Source organism: Styela clava, chromosome 12 (assembly GCF_964204865.1).
Source record: "Styela clava chromosome 12, kaStyClav1.hap1.2, whole genome shotgun sequence".
NCBI lineage: Eukaryota > Metazoa > Chordata > Ascidiacea > Stolidobranchia > Styelidae > Styela > Styela clava.
This window is the reverse complement of record NC_135261.1, coordinates 16833551-16857047: the sequence shown is the minus strand read 5'-3', so window position 1 is coordinate 16857047 and position 23497 is coordinate 16833551. Positions and strand designations below refer to the sequence as shown.

The 23497-nt window shown below is 45.1% G+C and overlaps 1 protein-coding gene, 1 non-coding gene and 1 pseudogene across 2 annotated transcripts; all 3 read right to left on the bottom strand.

Annotated features, from left to right (window-relative positions):
- Positions 1-14: 14 nt before the first annotated feature.
- On the bottom strand, positions 15-2021 carry LOC144430613 (uncharacterized). Its single transcript, XM_078118624.1, has one exon. The coding sequence runs from the start codon at positions 2019-2021 to the stop codon at positions 15-17; it is 2007 nt and encodes a 668-aa protein (XP_077974750.1).
- A 1655-nt stretch (positions 2022-3676) lies between these two features.
- On the bottom strand, positions 3677-5459 carry LOC120330529 (small subunit ribosomal RNA). The gene has a single exon (XR_005567858.2). It is a non-coding gene; the product is annotated as a small subunit ribosomal RNA (ribosomal RNA).
- A 5694-nt stretch (positions 5460-11153) lies between these two features.
- On the bottom strand, positions 11154-12676 carry LOC144430951 (large subunit ribosomal RNA; annotated as a pseudogene).
- Between the last annotated feature and the right edge of the window lie 10821 nt (positions 12677-23497).

Here is a 23497-nt window from a genome sequence, read left to right as displayed (position 1 = left end):
TGATGGGGCAGATATCAAGTTCGAGGACCCAAAGTATCCCGTTCTTTATCGGTCAGTTTTCGCACCCAGCCACGTTCGATATTTTTCCTCATAGACGTGCAGTACATGTCTCTCAGGCAGTCATTTTTCAAAAGTCGATATTTCAGATTTTTAAATCCAGTGCGGGCAATAAGACTGTTCTCCGGCATAATGGAAGCATCGTGACGCCACAAAAAGCCAACTTGATAATGCCTATCAACAATGGACGTTTTAGCTTTAACCATATCCGCAGCCACGCGATCTTCCACTGATTCTGCTCGCTTTATGTTGTAAACCATTCCTATCGCGTCCGTACTCCAAAACTGCTTAACTTGTTCTTGCAAGATATTGTCATCGTCGTGTAATAAATGACAGTTGGCCTGAATTAGGACGACTTCACCAGCGCGTTTGTTTGCACCTAGCAAAGTCCACCCAAGTGGCGTTCTAATAGCAATAGGCTCGTTATCCCCCCCTACACGTCTTTCTAGTTGAAAGTGGGCAAACGGATGGTCCGCACCTATGAGCAACATAACTTCGTTTTCTTTAATACCAGGGAGTGGTATTCCGCGTAAATGATTGAATGTTTCAAAATCCGTTTGACGTCTTTCAGGGTGGGGAATTCTATTGTCACATACGAAAACTGATTTTAGAGCTAGTTCTTTGCCATCGGGATTTAATTTGTCATGTACAAAACATCCAACCGCTTCTGAATCATATGAAATCCCAGTTCCCGCCAGGGTGGTTAACATAAGCTTTTTACGACATCCACGCAAATCCAATTTAGTTTTAAGTTTAGGATGAATGAGAGAAACCTGACTTGCCGAATCGAGCAAAGCAACGGTATATTCGGAGCGTCCATTAGCTCCTCTAACCAATACAGGTAGCAACTGAAATTGAACCGTAGTGGTTACCGACATCGCATTGTTTACACCCTGTCGGTTTGTTGGTCTTGGGACGCTTTCAAACATGCGAATTCCATGAATACATTCATGGTGTTTCCCACTGGATATACTACACTTGACATCACATCTACACATAAATGCAAGATGGCCCGGTTCAAGACATTTAAAGCAAAGTCTGTACTCTACAACAAAATTACGTTTTACGTCATCGGTTGCACCGTAAAACACATCACAACTTCTTAAAGAATGACCAGCATTGCAGAATTGACAACGTAGTGCGTCACTGCATGAGGCATTAACAGATTCCGAATTTGTTAACGTTGAAAATGGTGACGTAATTAACTGGCGACGACCGGTTTCGGGCCTCTCATTGTCAACTCTATTGGTGACATTGCAAGTAACATCAGGAGAAAAAGGATTGTCGATTTCTTCAGTTCTTTCCCACAACCATTGCTCAAAGCCTATTAATGTCGGATTAGAGTTCTCGTGAATAAAACCCACAACAAATTTATTCCAACTCGAATTCAGTTCTTGAGGAATCCTGTTTGAAACTCTCCTTACATTCTCGACACTACTGATGTCAGCCAAAAAACACATCTTTTTTAGATTCACCACGCAGTCACGAACGTCTGAGTGAAAATTAAGTAATCTATCGGCCGAGAGAGGCGAAATATGCTTACCGTTCACAACACGGTCAAGCACGGCCCGTGCAATAAATACAGACTGTCCGTAGCGGCGTTTCAATTCTTTCAAAACCAGTATGTAATGACTGCCGGCGGTACCTAATCCCTCAACGCGACGCTTCGCCGAACCCGACAAATATGAGGACAATCTCACCATGCGTTGACCATCGTCGTCCAACGGTGAATGCACATTTTCATAAAACAATTCAATGAAATTAGGCCAATTTATAGCACTACCATCAAACGGACTTATTTGGACCGGCGGCAAATGATGCTCAGCCCACATTTTAGAATTTAAACTCAAAGATAAACACGTTTGCTCAGCTAGAGAAATTTTATCATTTACCGTTCTAGATCCTGCTTGATTTGGTTGGAGATTATCGATCCAGGAGTCTACCGACTGGTCTGGCAACGGCATTTGATTTGCTGGTGAAGGATTTTGATAATGACTCGAAGTGTAAGAAATCGTATATTCACGACGTGTATCTGTCGTAGTAAAAGTGTCCGGTTCAAAGCGGGCACTTTTTCATCGAGTTGATTCTAACATATCGCGTTCGTCAAAGTCATTGAACCTGGTGTTCATAAAGCTACTCTTTGGGAGAGATGGTGTCTCTCGACGATCATCGTGTTCTCGTCTTTGTGGTTCGTGGGTTACGTTCTCCGCCAAGCTAGACTCTGGAAGTTGGTCAATCGCCGCCCCCATTTCACCATTCGGCTGTTGGGCCAGAGCTGGCTGATTGTTATCTTCCAGACTTCCGCTTGAAACATTAGAGTTCTTTTCGTCAGGTGCCACGCACGATGTTTCAGGTTTGCGGTCGATGTAACTATCAATTTCTTCGATCATACCTTCAACTTCAGATATCACGCTCCGAACGCCTTCTTCGAAAGCAGCTTTTGACTCTGCATTGCGAATTTGAGGTGATATGTTCGATATAATTTGATTATAAGCGGCCAGTTTAAAATATAACTCTGCTTTAGGGCATGCCAGTTGCGATCTCCGAGCCTTTTCGTTTATCAAATTCCGACTATTGGTCAACAATGATTTAAGCTCGGTCTCTATGTTGACACGCTTTTGCCTGAGTGTGGTTAAGGATGGCAAGCTCTCAAGTATATTATCGGTTACGGATTTACTTTCTTCCATACTCGTCGACGATGAAGCCACTGTTGCTTCAGATTCTTCAGTATTTGGCGACTTCTTCAACAAATGCGTCATATTCAACTTTGTCAGATTTAGGCACACAGATGTTCCATGTCATACGCGTTTATTGTAAAACGGTTGACTGTAAATAAAGTGAAATAATCAATATACAATCACAAGATGAGGGCGGAACGAAAATGCATAACCAGAAAGTTAATAGAAAATAAACTTACATATGATAACGCTCCAAAGGCCTGAATCGACAAGAAACTGACAGGTAACGTGAACGATCACGTTATTAGAATATAATAGCAACTAAATTTAGAAAGCAGTTATTAAATGAAAGCAGAATGAAAAATAAAAATACATGAACAATTAAAGCAATAAATGACGACGATGGTCATATGGGGCCCCGTTACGATACCCTCACCACAGTTCTACCTAACGAGACCAAATGCCACCCACACGCTAAGTCAGTAAAGCGAATAATGCGAAACCACACCACTGACACCATAACAAGATTAAACAAGAACGTCCTACGACGCGTAAAGTCGATATGCATGAGCCACGCGTGACACGTCAGGTGCAGTAAAGCCCGCGAAATTCGCGTCAAAACAGAAAAGCAATTATCGATAAAAATTAGCCGGTCGGAACACAAGGAAGAACAGCGTTCAAAATATAATCAACTGAAAAGAAACTTCTATCGCCGACAACAACTGCACAAGAACACCAACAAACGGCGCCGAGCGACCGCCGGGCTGGGCCGGCGGCACATCGAGCGCGGTGCCCAGAAGCCACCATCGCACTCGGCTGCCTTGCTATGCCAACGTGTTACGCGTGTCGCACGGGGCGGAACCCCGATTGACGGCCGCCCTCTCGGCGGCACCCAAAGACAATTAAGTGCGCGGTCGGCCGGGGCCTACCACCACCTTCGGTAATGATCCTTCCGCAGGTTCACCTACGGAAACCTTGTTACGACTTTTACTTCCTCTAAATGATCAAGTTTGATCGTCTTCTCGACACGCCGACGCGGCCGTTGCCAGCCGCGACGGGGCCGATTCAAGGATCTCACTAAACCATTCAATCGGTAGTAGCGACGGGCGGTGTGTACAAAGGGCAGGGACGTAATCAACGCAAGTTGATGACTTGCGCTTACTGGGAATTCCTCGTTCAAGGGAAACAATTGCAAGTCCCTATCCCAATCACAAATGAGGTTCAACGGGTTACCCGGACTTTTCGGCCTAGGTTAGACACTCGCTGCTTCACTCAGTGTAGCGCGCGTGCGGCCCCGGACATCTAAGGGCATCACAGACCTGTTATTGCTCAATCTCGTGTGGCTAAACGCCACTCGTCCCTCTAAGAAGTTAGACGCCGACCGAGAAGGTCGCGTAACTATTTAGCATGCCAGAGTCTCGTTCGTTATCGGAATTAACCAGACAAATCGCTCCACCAACTAAGAACGGCCATGCACCACCACCCACAGAATCAAGAAAGAGCTCTCAATCTGTCAATCCTACCTGTGTCCGGGCCGGGTGAGTTTCCCCGTGTTGAGTCAAATTAAGCCGCAGGCTCCACTCCTGGTGGTGCCCTTCCGTCAATTCCTTTAAGTTTCAGCTTTGCAACCATACTTCCCCCGGAACCCAAAGACTTTGGTTTCCCGGAAGCTGCCGGAAAGGTCGTCCTGATAACGCCTCCCGATCGCTAGTTGGCATCGTTTATAGTCAGAACTAGGACGGTTTCTGATTGCCTTCGAACATCTGACTTTCGCTCTTGATTAAAGAAAACATTCTTGGCGAATGCTTTCGCAGTAGTTCGTCTTCCGTCGATCCAAGAATTTCACCTCTAACGGCAGAGTACGGACGCCCCCGTCTGTCCCTCTTAATCATTACCTCGTGCTCCGAAAACCAACAAAATAGAACCGAGGTCCTATTCCATTATTCCATGCAACACTATGCAGGCGAACAGCCTGCTTTGAACACTCTAATTTTTTCAAAGTAAATTTATCGGCCACCGCCGACACTCAGTCAAGAGCACCGACGGAGAACCGAAGGTGAGGCGAACGCAACCAGTGACACGCCTTGCGACGGACCGGCGGCGCTCGCCCAAAATCCAACTACGAACTTTTCAACCGCAACAACTTTAACATACACGGTTGGAGCTGGAATTACCGCGGCTGCTGGCACCAGACTTGCCCTCCAATGGATACTCGTTAAGAGTTTTAGGATGTACTCATTCCAATTACAGGGCCTCGTTAGAGTCCTGTATTGTTATTTTTCGTCACTACCTCCACGTGTCGGGAATGGGTAATTTGCGCGCCTGCTGCCTTTCTTGGATGTGAAAGCCGTTTCTCAGGCTCCCTCTCAGGAATCGAACCCTGATTCCCCGTTACCCGTTATCACAAAGGTAGGAACGGAGCGTACCTTCGACAGTTGATAGCGCAGACACTTGAATGATACGTCGTCGGTGCAGAGACCGTTCGATCCGCGTGGTTATCCAGAGTCATCAAACGTCACAGGACGAACCCGGTCGGTTTTGATCTGATAAAAGCGTGTATTAGCTCTAGAATTACCACAGCTATCCACTTCGCTTACGAGACCAAATAAACCAAGTCTGATTTAATGAGCCATTGGCAGTTTCGCTTTACGAGAACTCGTACTTGCACCTGCATGGCTTAATCTTTGAGACAAGCATATCACTACTGGCAGGATCAGCCAGATAGCTGCGACAGCTGCGCTCGGCCCTTGCTGGGCCGCCCGGCGCGTACTCGTCGCATTCGTTTAAGACCGAGGCGATCGCCTGCGGCCGTACTCGGCTTCGACAGTCGCTGGCCGCGACGTCCGCGCCATCGCCAGGCAGTGCCAGGCGGAGCGCTTTGAGTTTCGTCTTTGCTCGCCCTCTCTCGGGCTCGATCCATTCAGTTTCGCACAAACAAGAGCTCTGCCGGCCGCCTGCAGCGGTGCCTAAAACCCGGGCATAACAATGCGACCGTTCTGATAGGCCGACAAGCGCTCAAGCCAGACGCTCGATCGAGTGCCTCCTACATATTAGTCGAGACAACGGCTCGCTCATTAGCATCGCGTTTGTACTTAACTTTTTTCGGCTCGGCTTCTATCGAAGCCGATGCCGGCGACACGGCACTCTTTCGCCCGTCGCCGAGGGAGTGTGCGCCCCATCCCGCCCCGACTGCCCCGCACCGCACGCCGCTCTTGGCTCATTCAGGTTAACTCTGTCTTTCGCTGTTAAAGGCCTTACCTAGGGTTAGGTTAGTATGCTTGCACGTGCCGTCACTTAACTCTTTTCGGCTCGGCCTCTCTCGTAGCCGATGCCGGCGACACGGCACTCTTTCGCCCGCCGCCAAAGAAGTGTGCACCCCATCCCGACCCGACTGCCCCGCACCGCACGTTGCTTTCGGCTCATTCGAGTTAACTCTGTCTTTCGCTTCTACAGGCCTTACCTAGGGTTAGGTTAGTATGCTTGCACGTGCCGTCACTAAACTCTTTTCGGCACGGCCTCTTTCGACGCCGATGCCGGCGACGCAGCACTGTCTCGCCCGCCGCCGAGGGAGTGTGCGCCCCATCCCGACCCGACTGCCCCGCACGTCGCTTTCGGCTTATTCGAGTTAACTCTGTCTTTCGCTTCTACAGGCTTTACCTAGGGTTAGGTTAGTATGCTTGCTCGTGCCGTTACTTAGCTCTTTTCGGCACGGCCTCTCTCGTTGCCGATGCCGGCGACGCAGCACTCTTTCGCCCGCCGCCGATGGAGTTTGCGCCTCATCCCGCCTCGACCGCCCCGCACCGCACGCCGCTCTCGGCTCATTCGAGTTAACTCTGTCTTTTGCTCTTACAGGCCTTACCTGGGGTTAGGTTAGTATGCTTGCACGTGCCGTCACTTAACTTTTTTCGGCACGGCCTCTTTCGACGCCGCACTCTCTCGCCCGCCGCCGAGGGAGTGTGCGCCCCATCCCGCCCCGACTGCCCCGCACCGCACGTCGCTCTTGGCTCATTCGAGTTTACTGTGTTTCGATCTCACGGGCCTTACCTAGGATTAGGTTAGTATGCTTGCACGTGCCGTCACTCAACTTTTTTCGGCACGGCCTCTCTCGACGCCGATGCCGGCGACGCAGCACTCTTTATCCCGCCGCCGAGGGAGTGTGCGCCTCATCCTGACCCGACTGCCCCTCACCGCACGCCGCTCTCGGCTTATTCGAGTTAACTCTGTCTTTCGCTCCTACAGGCCTTACCTAGGGTTAGGTTAGTATGCTTGCTCGTGCCGTTACTTAACTCTTTTTGACACGGCCTCTCTCGACGCCGATGCTGGCGACGCAGCACTCTCTCGCCCGCCGCCGAAGGAGTGTGCGCCCCATCCCGCCCGACTGCCCCGCACCGCCCGTCGCTCTTGGCTCATTCGAGTTTACTGTGTTTCGCTCTCACGGGCCTTATATAGGGTTAGGTTAGTATGCTTGCACGTGCCGTCACTCAACTCTTTTCGGCACGGCCTCTATCGACGCCGATGGCGGCGACGCAGCACTCTTTCGCCCGCCGCCGAGGGAGTGTGCGCCCCATCCCAACCCGACTGCCCCGCACCGCACGCTGCTCTCGGCTCATTCGAGTTAACTCTGTCTTACGGTTGGAGCTGGAATTACCGCGGCTGCTGGCACCAGACTTGCCCTCCAATGGATACTCGTTAAGAGTTTTAGGATGTACTCATTCCAATTACAGGGCCTCGTTAGAGTCCTGTATTGTTATTTTTCGTCACTACCTCCCCGTGTCGGGAATGGGTAATTTGCGCGCCTGCTGCCTTCCTTGGATGTGAAAGCCGTTTCTCAGGCTCCCTCTCAGGAATCGAACCCTGATTTCTCGTTACCCGTTATCACAAAGGTAGGAACGGAGCGTACCTTCGACAGTTGATAGCGCAGACACTTGAATGATACGTCGTCGGTGCAGAGACCGTACGATCCGCGTGGTTATCCAGAGTCATCAAACGTCACAGGACGAACCCGGTCGGTTTTGATCTGATAAAAGCGTGTATTAGCTCTAGAATTACCACAGTTATCCACTTCGCTTACGAGACCAAATAAACCAAGACTGATTTAATGAGCCATTGGCAGTTTCGCTTTACGAGAACTCGTAGTTGCACCTGCATGGATTAATCTTTGAGAAAAGCATGTCACTACTGGCAGGATCAACCAGATAGCTGCGACAGCTGCGCTCGGCCCTTGCTGGGCCGCCCGGCGCGTACTCGTCGCATTCGTTTAAGAACGAGGCGATCGCCTGCGGACGTACTCGGCTTCGACAGTCGCTGGCCGCGACGTCCACGCCATCGCCAGGCAGTGCCAGGCGGAGCGCTTTGAGTTTCGTCTTTGCTCGCCCTCTCTCGGGCTCGATCCATTCAGTTTCGCACGAACAAGAGCTCTGCCGGCCGCCTGCAGCGGTGCCTAAAACCCGGGCATAACAATGCGACCGTTCTGATAGGCCGACAAGCGCTCAAGCCAGACGCTCAATCGAGCGCCTCCTACATATTAGTCGAGACAACGGCTCGCTCATTAGCATCGCGTTTGTACTTAACTTTTTTCGGCTCGGCTTCTCTCGAAGCCGATGCCGGCGACACGGCACTCTTTCGCCCGCCGCCGAGGGAGTGTGCGCCCCATCCCGCCCCGACTGCCCCGCACCGCACGCCGCTCTTGGCTCATTCAGGTTAACTCTGTCTTTCGCTCTTACAGGCCTTACCTAGGGTTAGGTTAGTATGCTTGCACGTGCCGTCACTTAACTCTTTTCGGCTCGGCTTCTCTCGAAGCCGATGCCAGCGACACGGCACTCTTTCGCCCGCCGCCAAGGAAGTGTGTGCCCCATCCCGCCCCGACTGCCCCGCACCGCACGCCGCTCTTGGCTCATTCGAGTTAACTCTGTCTTTCGCTCTTACAGGCCTTACCTAGGGTTAGGTTAGTATGCTTGCACGTGCCGTCGCTAAACTCTTTTCGGCACGGCCTCTTTCGACGCCGATGCCGGCGACGCAGCACTGTCTCGCCCGTCGCCGAAGGAGTGTGCGCCCCATCCCGACCCGACTGCCCCGCACCGCACGTCGCTCTTGGCTCATTCGAGTTTACTGTGTTTCGATCTCACGGGCCTTACCTAGGGTTAGGTTAGTATGCTTGCACGTGCCGTCACTCAACTTTTTTCGGCACGGCCTCTCTCGACGCCGATGCCGGCGACGCAGCACTCTTTAGCCCGCCGCCGAGGGAGTGCGCGCCCCATCCCGACCCGACTGCCCCGCACCGCACGCCGTTCTCAGCTCATTCTAGTTAACTCTGTCTTTCGCTCCTACAGGCCTTACCTAGGGTTAGGTTAGTATGCTTGCTCGTGCCGTTACTTAAATCTTTTTGACACGGCCTCTCTCGACGCCGATGCCGGCGACGCAGCACTCTCTCGCCCGCCGCCGAGGGAGTGTGCGTCCCATCCCACCGACTGCCTCGCACCGCACGTCGCTCTTGGCTCATTCGAGTTTACTGTGTTTCGCTCTCACGGGCCTTATCTAGGGTTAGGTTAGTATGCTTGCACGTGCCGTCACTCAACTCTTTTCGGCACGGCCTCTCTCGACGCCGATGGCGGCGACGCAGCACTCTTTCGCCCGCCGCCGAGGGAGTGTGCGCCCCATCCCGACCCGACTGCCCCGCACCGCACGCCGCTCTTGGCTCATTCGAGTTAACTCTGTCTTTCGCTCTTACAGGCCTTACCTAGGGTTAGGTTAGTATGCTTGCTCGTGCCGTTACTTAACGCTTTTCGGCACGTCCTCTCTCGACGCCGATGCCGGCGACGCAGCACTCTTTCGCCCGCCGCCGAGGGAGTGTGCGCCTCATCCCGCCCCGACTGCCCCGCACCGCACGCCGCTCTTGGCTCATTCGACTTAACTCTGTCTTTCGCTCTTACAGGCCTCACCTAGGGTTAGGTTAGTGTGCTTGCACGTGCGGTCTCTAGAACTTTTTTGGTTTGGTTAGTTTGTACCTGGTCGTATTGCGAAATTGGGCGATCCAATGGGCGGCGGCGACGCCCCCTTTTCGTATTGCAAAATGACACGTGGGCTTCGTCGCGGATGAGTGAGTAACGGCCAATCACGTGTCAGCAATCGGCGCGAAACCAGCCAAGCGAGCGAGCGGCAATCACGTGGAAGATTTCGAAACGGGGCGCGAGCAAATGGAGGGCGGCGACGCCCCCTGGTCGTATTGCGAAATGACACGTGGGCTTCGTCGCTGATGAGTGACGGCTTCTCATCCCGTCGGCCCCACTCGGCGTGGTGAAAATAAGTCTGACACCACGATTACGCCGCCGATGTGCCCCGCCAGGCTCGGTAAAAAAAAATAGGACAAGTCCGGCGCGGAAAAAAAAAATAGGACAAGTCCGACACCACGGGCGGGCGAGTCGAAAAAAAAAGCAAGTCTCAAAAGGACAAATCGTAGAACTGGAGGATGACTTTCAACACATCGCAGTGAAAAACTGCTCTAGTAGGTAGGGGAAAGTGGGGAAGGTTGGGACACTTTTTTTCTTTTGCATATTTTGAGCCGTTAATTCAGCATATTAACTTAAGTTGGCGGGACTAATGCATAGAGGGGTAAATGTAGTTTTTATTCAGCGACTAAGAAATTTCCTTGCGACACACATTTTATTACCAAAATGCTTTGAAAATCGTATGTCAAGTGTTCCACTGTACCCCACTTGTGGGGCACATTCGAACAGACTCTGGGGCACAATGGGTCAGTCTGCCAAAATTCAACGAAGTATGCCCTTAAAAATAAGCACTTAATCAGCATAATCGTCTAAAGAACAGAAAGACTTCAAATTTGAAGATTTAATATTTTTTAAATCAATGTTCAACTGGAATAGTTCAGATATTTGGCCAAAAAGTTTGCAAATAAAACTGATTATTTCCTTCCGTGAATCTAAATGTGGAAATATTATTGATTCTCGAATATATTCCATATTGGGCCATGGGTCGAAAGAAACCATAATACTACACAAAATATATTGCATCTCTAGGTCTCTAAGCACTTATTGTATCAAACACTGTCGAATTGTGCCCTGTAGGGCATGTCCCACTGGACCCAGGTCCATTGTTCCCCATAGGAAACAAATATTTTCAGACCATCCCACGGCGAAATTCGGAAGGCACATCCACTCGCCAACGTTATGAATATTTTACAGTGGACTAAAGCGGAAAAATATCAGACGGTGGTTTGTCATGTTGGGAAGGCTACAGTAAAAAAAAGAAAAAACTGAAACGGTGAAATTTTAGTTTCAACCTCCCAAAACCAATTTCACCTCATAGATTGCGCCGCTCCACCCGTCCGTTGTCCATTCGCGGGGACGTTGTAACTCACCGAAAGGCGGATTGAAACATCGAACCGCGGACAAGATTGCGGATATAGTATCAGTGCGACAGCTGATTTTCCACTGTGCCCCATGTCCCAACGTGCCCCACCTTTCCCTACGACACCCCGATCTTCAACTAGGTCGTCTGCAAATGATTTAGCACCTTGCCTTCGCGCAGGTTGCTCGCCTCGACTTAGGCGCAAGTCGTTCACTCGCGCCAAAGGGTCGAAACACTCGGCTTCGCCGGCGGCCAGACGGCCGCTTAATTTCGCCTCGACGGCGGCAAGGCACCAGATTATCGTCGCTACTTAGGCGGGATTCTGACTTCAGAGGCGTTCAGTCATAATCCCCCAGATGGTAGCTTCGCACCATTGGCTTATCAGCCAAGCACATGAACCAAATGTCTGAATCTGCGGTTCCTCTCGTACTGAGCAGAATTACTATCGCAACAACACTACATTAGTAGGGTAAAACCAACCTGTCTCACGACGGTCTAAACCCAGCTCACGTTCCCTATTAGTGGGTGAACAATCCAACGCTTGGTGAATTCTGCTTCACAATGATAGGAAAAGCCGACATCGAAGGATCAAAAAGCAACGTCGCTATGAACGCTTGGCTGCCACAAGCCAGTTATCCCTGTGGTAACTTTTCTGACACCCGTTGCTTGAAACTCGCAAACTCAAAGGGATCGATAGGCCACGCTTTCGCTGTCTGTATTCATACTGAAAATCCAAATCAAGTGAGCTTTTGCCCTTTTGCTCACCTTAGGACACCTGCGTTACTCTTTGACAGATGTACCGCCCCAGGCAAACTCCCCGCCTGACACCGTCTTCAGAGCGGATCGCCGGCGACCGAACGCCGGCGGCTTAAGGCCAGAAGTGTGACCCGGGGTTGCCGGGTCGCTTTCCGCTTTACTGAATGCGCAAAAAACGATTCGAGTAGTGGTATTTCACTGTCGGCCCGAAGGCCTCCCACTTATCCTACGCCTCTCATGTCTCTTCACAAAGTCGGACTCGAGTCAAGCTCAACAGGGTCTTCTTTCCCCGCTAATTCTACCAAGCCCGTTCCCTTGGCTGTGGTTTCGCCGGATAGCAGACAGGGACAGAGGGAATCTTGTTAATCCATTCATGCGCGTCACTAATTAGAGCATTTGGCTACCTTAAGAGAGTCATAGTTACTCCCGCCGTTTACCCGCACTTGGTTGAATTTCTTCACTTTGACATTCAGAGCACTGGGCAGAAATCACATCGCGTCAACACCGGGTTGCGGCCATCGCGATGCTTTGTTTTAATTAAACAGTCGGATTCCCCTGGTCCGTACCAGTTCTAAGTTGGCTGTTCGACGCCGGCCGAAGCGAGCCGCGAGGCCCGCGCAGCTGCGGCAGTCCACGAATAGGGACCGGACGCAGGTCCGAGCTCACGCCGGCCGCCGTGAAGCGGCAAGCGTTCGCCCAGTCCGGTCAAGTCCCGGCATCCGCTTTGTACCTCAGCCCGACCGACCCAGCCCTTAGAGCCAATTCTTTTCCCGAAGTTACGGATCTGATTTCCCGACTTCCCTTGCCTACATTGTTCCGTCGGCCAGAGGCTGTTCACCTTGGAGACCTGCTGCGGATATGGGTACGGCCTCGCACGACAATTACACCATCTTGTCGGATTTTCAAGGGCCGACGCGGGTTCACCGGACACCGCAAGAGACGCGGTGCTTTACGGAGCTGCCAGCCCTATCTCCGGGCGATCCGATTCCAGAGCCTGCGCTCCTCACCAAGAGAAGAGAACTCTTCCCGGGACCCACGCCAGCGTCTCCGAGTTCGGTTGCGTTGCCGCACCGGGCGCCGAAGCGCCAATCTCCGTGTCGAGGCTCGGGAATATTAACCAGATTCCCTTTCGGACACCGGGGGCGAAGACGAGCAACGCCCCCCGTCGAACTGCGTTCGCTTGTTCCTTAGGGCCGACTGACCCATGTTCAACTGCTGTTCACATAGAACCCTTCTTCTCTTCGACCTTCAAAGCTCTCATTTGAATATTTGCTACTACCACTAAGATCTGCACCGACGGCTGCTCCACGCGAGCTCTCGCTCGACGCTTCGACGCCCGCCGCTGCGGCCTTTCTACTCGTCGCGACATAGCGCCGTGGAACGGCCCGTGTCGTCGCGACGGCCGGGTATAGGCCCGACGCTCCAGCGCCATCCATTTTCAGGGCTGGTTGATTCGGCAGGTGAGTTGTTACACACTCCTTAGCGGATTCCGACTTCCATGGCCACCGTCCTGCTGTCTAGATCAACCAACACCTTTTGTGGGCTCTGATGAGCGTCGCATCGGGCGCCTTATCCCGGCGTTTGAACCCCAGCCGTGTCGTCCCGCAATTTTACTCGCTCCCCTTCTTTGGCCCTACAATTTCATTCTGCTGTGGATTTTGGCTTGCCGTCAATCAACTTGGGGGGCCCCCATGTACATCGTTTCTTAAATACATACCATTTTTTTAAGAATATAAAAAGCCTAGTTTTATCTCTAATAGCAAATTATTTACCACCCCCTAAATCAGGGGTGGCCAACCTATGGCGCATGCGCCAAACGTGGCGCATTGCATGATTGGAGGTGGCGCATTGCATCTTTAACAGGAAAATAAATGAAGTTCAAATATTGATACTAAAGGCCTGTTGTCACAATATTACGCCTAACTTTACTTCTTAATCGTACCTTTTTCTCTTCGTTGTTAAAAACAGCTTTATGGTGTAATGCTCATAAGACAGAATGCGTTTTTCTCCTACTTTCAGGAAGGCTGTAGTTTATATTTGAAGCATGGCGTCACAATGATTCCCTGTTTCGTTATCAATCGTAATCTGTTTATCGTAAATTGCTCGAATTTTTGCGTGGATACGAGAATTTTCGTTGAGTTAACTATATATATGAGGCTGTCATTGAAATTTATTCATTCAGTGTTTAATTCAGTGATTCGGTAATTCTCTAAATGAGTGGTTTTCTGTAATCTTAATTGGTAAAGTTTCTTCTTGTGTGTGTAAAGGCGTGTATTAAAGGTTGATTTTTGTTTGTAAACATTTGCAGTTGTGTACTTTTCAAGACTTAACCGCTTGAACCCGGCAAGCCGGTTTACCGGCTTGTTTGAGTACGCTCTGTGGCCCGGGAAGCCGGTTTACCGGCTTGTTTTTCGTGTCGGGAGGAATCAACTTTATGATCTCGTATCTCAAGAACCACAATGAGTATTTAAATAAGATGGCATGAAAGCTTGTTATTGGGACTAATTATATTGTAAATATCGGTGCTCTAATATACGATGTTTCAGTAAAATTGGCAATTTGAAAGTGCGTATGAAATTATTGTATGATAACAAATATTTAATATGAAAAATTTCGACTTCTTGCCTAAATAGCCACATATTCAATCGGCAATATATGTGGAGAATTTGAATAGCTTTTTATATACGTATCCAAAACGATTTTACGATGAGCCATTCAAATTTTATGGTCAAATATATTAGATTATCTGTAGATTTAACAGCGACACTGCGTCAAAATGATGTTCTCATTGAAGGGAGGCTACGTCTCGTCACGCACAACTTTACGTATATTACGCAAATGCAACCAAACGTGACGATATCCGTAATAACGCTACGTCGAGATGTTATTATTTAAATGACCGCATAAGGTAATTAAATAACCCGATGCTACGCATTCAAAATTCGCACTACGCTTTGACTTTGACTGCCCGCTCAAGCCCCATTAAGTTGTGGTTACGTATACGCAATATGAACAAGATTGCAATAAAAACCATGAAAAATGTATGTACATAAAAGACTGCTTGCTAAAAAATTTAAATTGAATATTGCACTTTGTTGTGTCCGGAACAATGAAGAACATGAAAATATTATGCAGATAAAAGACACATTCTAAATCCAATATTGCACTTTGTTGTGCCAGTTATAACCCATGGTTGTTGGTTTCGTTACCTATACATAGGTACTCATTACAGTATTTGTACTTATATACTGTCTCGCATCGTTTCACCAACGCTTTGTCTTTAGCAGCTGGATTGGTTTTTTGCCAATAATGTAAATTTTGCTGCATACGACGCATCTATTATTAGAACTGGCGTTTTGCGGTAGGGTATTTAGTTCTGGCGACGCATATGACCTTGTTGGAATAAGAGTTGCTCTTTCTGCATTATTAGTTCTCTCAGATATAGATCCATCCACTTGCTTCGCCTAACATTCGTACAATCAGATATTTTGATCTGCAGAGCAGGCAAGTACTTATTTTGGTTGATATTTGAACAAATACTGATGGGCGAATAAAACATTTTCCACGTGAAATTTTATATGACGATATTAACTTCCCTTCACTTCGCTATTACTGCACGCATTACTCGACGTTGGTACTTCAATCCATACAGGGTTAATATCATATCGAAACTCGGCGACCGATGTCCCGCTGAGAACGTCGTCGTGAAAGTTATCTTGCGCATTTTGCCACGCAATACGTTTCGAACGTACTTATCAACATCTTCATGACGGTAGTCACGTGATCGGCTTTTGCGTAGCTGCGTAATCAGTGCGTCATGACCGCTTATCGAAGTTGTTCACCCGACACAATGATACACAATTAAATATAAAATTGGTTATATGGCAGCCACAATAGTAATTCGAATATCAACAAAAAGCTTATAAAAAACTCTTTAATATTGGCAGTATATTTTGTACCAAAGTAACAAAATTTCAAGCCCAAACTCACATACATGCAGAAAAATCACTGTTAGATTAGGGTCAATTTTATTAATTTTGACAAAATGTATTTCGAAATGGAAAATACATTCTGAATGCACGATAAAATTTTCTTTTGATTGAAATGTCACACAACGTGCTACCTATAATTGGTAAAAAATTATAAGCGTGCCAAATAGCCAGTATTTGGACTTATTTTATGGTTCTACCAATACGGCGCTGCGAACCTTCAGGGTGAGCGAGTAACTTCGCTCAGAGGCGTCAGAGTTCAAAGAGTTAAGCTTTGCTTTTATATATTTTGTTACCCAACACAGTGCGAAAGAAAATGAACAAAAGAAAGGCGGAAACTGATAGTAAGCGTGAATTTAATGAACAATGGGAAAATGAGTTGTTATTTATTGCAGGTCCGTCAAGAAAACCGGTGTGCATTGTTTGTGAAAAAACTCTTTCAAAAATAGAACTCCAAGAATAAAAAAACTGGCGAAAGTAAAACAGCAGCAAAAGTCTCATGAAGGCGGTACTTAAATAAAATTGATCAGTTTTATTTATTATACTTCCTTGCTTAATTTCTATTCATGTGAAGTTGTAAATTGTAAAAACTACATATACGTGTGTATATATGTGTGTGTATTATAAATTTATATAATTTCAACAAGAAGCGGACATTAGGCGTGGGAATACAAGATATTTACGGCGCATCTGAAACATTATGTTTAAAACGTGGCGCATGGTATGTGAAAGGTTGGCCACACCTGCCCTAAATTTTGAAACACCCCCCCCTAAAAAGAAAAGCTGGGGAACATACTGGTACTGTGGAACAGCTACGTTAGGTAACTTAGCAATGTTACCAGTATCAAAGACACGAATACACCAGTCTAGGAGCATTTTCCAACAGCGGCCGGGTGTTTTTGTTTTTATATAAGAAACTATGTTAAATATTTCAAAACTGATGAATATAAGCTTAATCTTGATGGATGTGAGGATCTGTGGATAATTGTGTTAAACTAAACAATGGCAAACAAGCGACGATTGAGGTAATATATAGAGGACTTGCACGTGTCACGTGACCTTGTTTACTGGACGGCAATAAAACAAAAACGTTTATTTGGCTCCTGTCAGTTGCAAGTCGGATTATACGTTTCTGTTTTGTCTGTCTGTTGAAAATGGTTATTTCGTATTGTTCCGCTGGCTGTACGTATAGTATAGAGTTATAGACAACGAAATGGATCTTCAGTTATATTCCACTGTTTTCAAAAGATCCGGAACGTCGCGCAATGTGGATATCATCTATTGCCTATTGGCAGAACTGCTTGGTGTCAAGTCCAGAAGCCATCTCATTTGTGTTTCACTGTTTGCAGACAGCACTTCGTTGATGGTGAGTGATAATGTGCCGTTATCAATTTTTTAAATATTCATAAGCTCCCTCATTTCAATGGAAAGCAGATGACAAACTACTGTTATTGGTAGGCCTAAGCGTAGGCCTACTTGCAGACTTGACTCGTGTAAGGTATTAATCAATAATTGCCATGGAGTATTGTTTCCCTAGTTAGCAGGTAATCTATTAGTAAGTGTGAAAAGTTGAATAGATAACTAAAGTTTAACATCAGTGCTTATGCAAAAAATAACCAAAATTCAATTCAATTCTCCATCTAAGAATACGCTCGCCACCGCATCTCTGATCCCCCTGGGAGTTTCACAGGTTCCAATCCCACGCGGGGATAGTTATGTGCTAGGGGATTGCAGCTCTCCTTCCACTGAGGGTGGTTCACACGACCGCTGGTTGATTACGACATCTCCCACCATCAATACCATGCTTCTAAAACAAACAACTGGCTAACTAATCCCGACATAGAATGGTAATCGTACGATGTTGCACCTTGCAATCCGTCCATAACCACAGATAAATTCTATTCTAAAAACTACCCACATTGGTAGGCATAGTTGCGTTTTAAATTGAAAGAAATCTTCATTAATGGTCAGAAGGTGTTGTCTGATTGTTTTAATAGTTAGCAGGTAATTTATTACTGATCTGATACACAAACTTGGCACTGTCAAATGATGATTAGTGTTTAATTTATTTTCAGGAATAAGGGAAGATAACCCATTATCAGCTGCTTATATGTCCCATCGATATTTGAATTTTCGCCATCTCCAGAGAGGAAGAGAATAGTTAGAAAAAGGGGGATTTTGAAGAAAGGCAAAAGGCAGGACCATTTCAACAAATTCTGTTAACTTGTATGCGTTGCAATATTACTTTGCAGTTGTTAGCATAAACATTTAATGTGTCTTTCGACTAGACCTACCACACTCTAAAGAATCTGAGCACGATGGATTGTGAAACACGTAATATGCATTTATAGGCAAAAATATCCCATCCTGAGCAGCACCGATCCACAACCTCCTGCCTATGGAATCAAAACATTACACAAATTGGTGTACTGTGCGCATTCACAAATCTTTGCGAATCAAGTGTGCCTTTTGACATTGATTTAGCATTGAAATGGTCAATCTCAATATCAACCTAGTATCTGCAGATAAAACCAATTGTTTTTTAAAAATACATTTTTGATGTGCTTTATTTTTCAAATATAATTTATAATTACTGTAAAGTGTGTGATACATTTGGTACCATGAATACCATTTGCAAATTAGCTTGGGTTACACCCCTCTCAAATAAAAGTTTAGACTCTTAAGTCATATCTCATAATCTTCTTTAAACAAAATGTTGCTGCTAGTCGGCTACCCATCAGAATTTTCTTTCAGATCACAAAGTCGCAATATTACGCCAGGTGCATTGGCAACTGTATCTGGTTGTAGTATCGGTGTCCAACTTTAGACTGAAACCTTCACTACCAGACCCACCGAAACAATTTTTTTTCTTGATAGGGTCGTTTTGAAGTTGCTTTCGTTAAAGCACAATGGACACTTTATCTCCACCAATCCACAGTAATCCCAAGTTACTTTGTCATTACGATAAGCATCAATAAATGGATACTGAGGATGTATTATCAAGTCACGCAAGCTGAGGTCTTGTGCCACTGTGGTCTTGTTGCAACTTATACTTTGCCATTCATCTATTCCATGGTCACACCCATATCTGTAAGATAATGGATACAGATAGAGTTTTCATAAAATCTAACGATCAAGGAGTGTGAAATTTATGTTCATATCCCACCACAGCCGCTAGTCGTAAATGAATTTGATTCCGGGTAGCATATCTTTTTTACCAATGACAATAAAAAGACATTTTGGATCAGTTGTACAAGCACCATTAGGATAGGATTTATCTGGGTGAGGAGCCAGTTATTTATTTTCAGAAGCATGGACTTGGATGGTGGGGAATGGTCGTAACCGATCAGCGGTCATGTGAACCACCCTCGGTGGGAGTAGAGCTGCAATCTTCTCGCACATCCCCGCATGGGATTGGAACCTGTGAAACTACCAGGGTGATCAGAGATGCGGTGGCGAGCGTATTCCTAGATGGCGAATTCAATTTAATTCTGGTTATTTTTTCCAGGCCCCATGGTGTTAAACTTTAGTTATCTATTCAACCTTTCACACTTAGTAATAGATTACCTGCTAATAAGGGAAACAATACCTTATACTATAAGGCTCAAAGCAATTGATTATTAATTCATTACTGTCTTACACAAGTCAAGTCTGCAACTGCAAGTAGGCCCACGCCTAGGCCTACTAATAACAGTAGTTTGTCATCTGCTTTCCATTGAAATGAGGGAGCTTGTGAATATTTAAAGAAATTGATAACGGCACACTATCACCACATTATCACTCACTATCAACGAAGTGCTGTCCGCAAACAGTGAAACACAAGTGAGATGGCTTCTGGACTTGACACCAAGCAGTTCTGCCAATAGGCAATAGATGATATCCACATTGCGCGACGTTCCGGATCTTTTGAAATCAATGGAAGATAACCTAAGATTTATTTCGTTGTCTATATACTATACGTACATCAAACGGAACAATACGAAATAACCATTTTCAACAGCCAAACAAAACGGAAACGTATAATCCGACTTGCAACTGACAGGAGCCAAATGGACGTTTTTGTTTTATTGCCGTCCAGTAACAAAGTCACGTGACCCGTGCAAGTCCTCTTCCACACATTGCTAAACGAGTCGCTGCACAAAATTAGGGCAAACAAGAAAAAAGTTTTCTTTCATGGCGACTTCAATATAAATTTGTGCAAAACTTCCGATTCTTTCGTTTTAGAATCCTCAAACATGTTATTGTGTAATTCATTACAAGTGTTAACAACTGCGCCTACCATAATCATTGATAATTTTTGCATTAATTGATCTTATTTAGGCTACAGCGACGAAAATGGATTACAGCTGTTAGGTTATGCCTTGTAATAAGGTATTTCTGACCATTCTCCTATAGTGTGCATACTTCGCATACATCAAAAAAAAAATATTCCAAGAAAAAATTTGTGCGATCATTGAAATACTTTCAATTTGACTCGTTCTTGGAAGACATTGAAAAATCAACAGCTAAATTAAATATTGACTGTTCAAGACTGATATTGAAAAATCATTTGATACGCTTCTGAAAACTCTAAAATGCGTTGATGACATACATGCCCTGCTAAGGAAAAAACACGTAAAGAACTGAGATTTGACTCAAAACCATGGTTCACGTTAGATATCAAGTAATCGATCTCGACTCGTAAATTTTTATATGAAAGTCTTTTTTTTGTCCACCGACAAAACAAAAATAACATATTACAAAAGATACTCCAACATTCTCACACACATCAAGCAAAATGCTAGAATGATGATAACAAAAAGGATTTGAAGAACGAGAGGGTGACAGAAAAAAAACACGAAGTCTGACTAACACAATCACAAATAAGAAACTTAAACGTAAATTTCCACACGAACTCATGGCATCATATGCAACAACCAATCCATATGCCAATATGTCAAGAATTTCACACTGGTCCCAATCTTTCATCGGAGCTGACGAATAATTCTATAAATTTTATGGATTTGGGCAAACCTCAAAAAAAATCTATTTATCTGGAGCATATACTAGAATATGAAATTATTTCTATTGTAAATAAAATGGATACGGGAAAAACTTCTGGTCCGGACGATCTGTCTATTTGTTTTCTAAAACTTATGAGTCATATCATTAGCAAAGACCTTACAGATTTATTTAATGCATGCATGCAGCGAAGAGCTTTCTCCCAATGCCTGAACGTAACAAAAGTGGTAGGCTACCTGTGTTAAAATCAGTAGTTCCAGTTTTTTCAGCTATATCTAAAGTTTTTGGAAAACTTTTGCATTCTAGATTGACAGAATATTCGGACAAATTTGATATTTTGTCAGATAAACAATTCGGTTTGAGATTGAACACTCAACTATTCACGCAGTTTTAGACAGTGGTACTCATCATTATATGAATATTGCGGAAAATAAAACATTCTGTTAACATTCATGTGGACTTGAAAAAATCTGTTTCCCAATTGATCGCTCCATATTATTGCACAATGTTCATCATTATGGTATATAAGCCCTGGTGCTGATCAAAAGTGACATGAGCGAACGTATGCAACATGTCATTTGTGGTAATGTGAGATCTACGTCAAAACATGTTTATATATGGATGTACCACGAGGTTCTGTTTTGGGGCCTCTATTATTTATACTCTATGTGAATGGTATTCATAATTCCAGTAAATTTTCGACACATTTTTCGCTGATGACACTTCTTTCAAAATTTCGAGATGTTCCTTTCACCAGTTAGAAACCGATTGCAATTCTGCGCTCTCGAAGATCAGTAAATGGATGCACTCCAACAAGCTAACTGTGAATCCCCAGGAGGTCAAATACATTGTAATTTTCAAGGATGAACATGCGAGTGGTAATTTGTATTTTGATAGTATAAAGCTGAAAAAAGTAGAAACAGCTTCTTACTTGGAACTTGAAATTGATTGTTTGTTGAACTGGAGTGGTCACATTGAACTGCTATCCAAAAAAAAATAGCACGTGCCGCTGGAAAACTAAGTAAGCTACAAGTACATTTTTTACATATCATATCACAGTCTCTTTCATTCACATATTATATATCTTACGGAATAATAATATGGGGCTGTGCTCCACACCAGCATTTGAAAAAGCTCAGTATACTGCAAAACAAAGCAATTCGCATAATTTCATATATACATATAGATATATATCGATAGTTACAAGTGATACATACTCGCACCACCAGCCGCTGTTGGCAGGAAGGCAAGAAACTCAAATATATGGACACGTTACGCTGAAATTTACTGTGGTACGGTACGATAACTTATTAGCAGGACTTGGCCACGGAACTTGTTCGCTGATCACGTGATCAATATGTGTTTGCGGAATTGCCACGTGGTGGCAAATTCTGATGGCGTCATAGCTCAAAATAAAAACGAATCCCATAAAGCTCTCAGGAATATTTGAAATTAATAAAAGTAATAGCCTTCTAGAAAAAAATTCAATCTTTAACTACTGAAATTTCAAAGCAATTGGTCCAATAATCAAAGAGAAAAGCGACTTTTTAAAACCGTGTCAAGAAACAAGAACAACAACAACATAATATTGAAACGATCGTTATGTCCACTGACGTGTCCAATAAACTATTTTACATTGGTGACGAAATAAAATATTACTACAGTACCTGAATCAGGGTAACGGTACCCAAATTGTCATAGCTTTTCCAAGTCTTGGGAAGATGATTCATGTTTCAACTTTCAACATGAATTGAAATACCAATACCCGAGACACTACTGTATTATCGGATCCGATACCAGGCTACCGTTTTAAATTGACGCCACCACATTAAACTTCAGATGGGAAATCAAATCCCACAAACCACACAGAAGGTTTTGAAATGAATAAAAGTAAAGGCCTTCTAGGGACAAACACAATCTTTAACTACTAAATATTTCAAAGCTAGTGATCCAAAAGAAAATCGATTTATTATCAACAAAAAGATGAGGAAAGAAATACTTGAAAGATGGTCAACAACATAATAATAATAACAAAACGACCCATATTTACATTTCGTGTCCAATAACCTTCTCAGGTGATGAAACTAAGGAGAAATGTGATTTCTTTCAAAGGAAAAAGTTTGCAAACGAAACCACTTATATATATATACAGAATATTAATAAGCATAATACCAAAAGACCAACCGGGTTTTTTAACTGTGGTATTTGCATTGTGTCTTGATCTCATCGTTCCTTACAAATAGTATGGAGTGGACGAACTGAAAAAAAAGCTATATATATTTTCAATTTATCATTGAACTTGTAGAAGAAGAAGAGGAGCAAAATTGGAATCGATTTATGGCTTGGAATGAATACTACAATATTTCTATTTAAAAAAGTATACGATACGGTTGAATTCCACATTGAAAGACCTGTAATTATTGAGTCACAATATATAAACTCTTACTATGGTAACGTGATTACTTTCTTTAATTTATTTCATTGAATTTTCCTTCTGTCTAACGTTAAAATCCAAATATGGAGGTTGCAAAAGATTGGGTTAGATATAGTATCGGGCAGAAGACACTTTTCAATTCTCTGTTATTATTATGATGAAACAAGTAATCAAGACTCATTTATATATTTATGAACACGAAGTCCAATAACTAACCG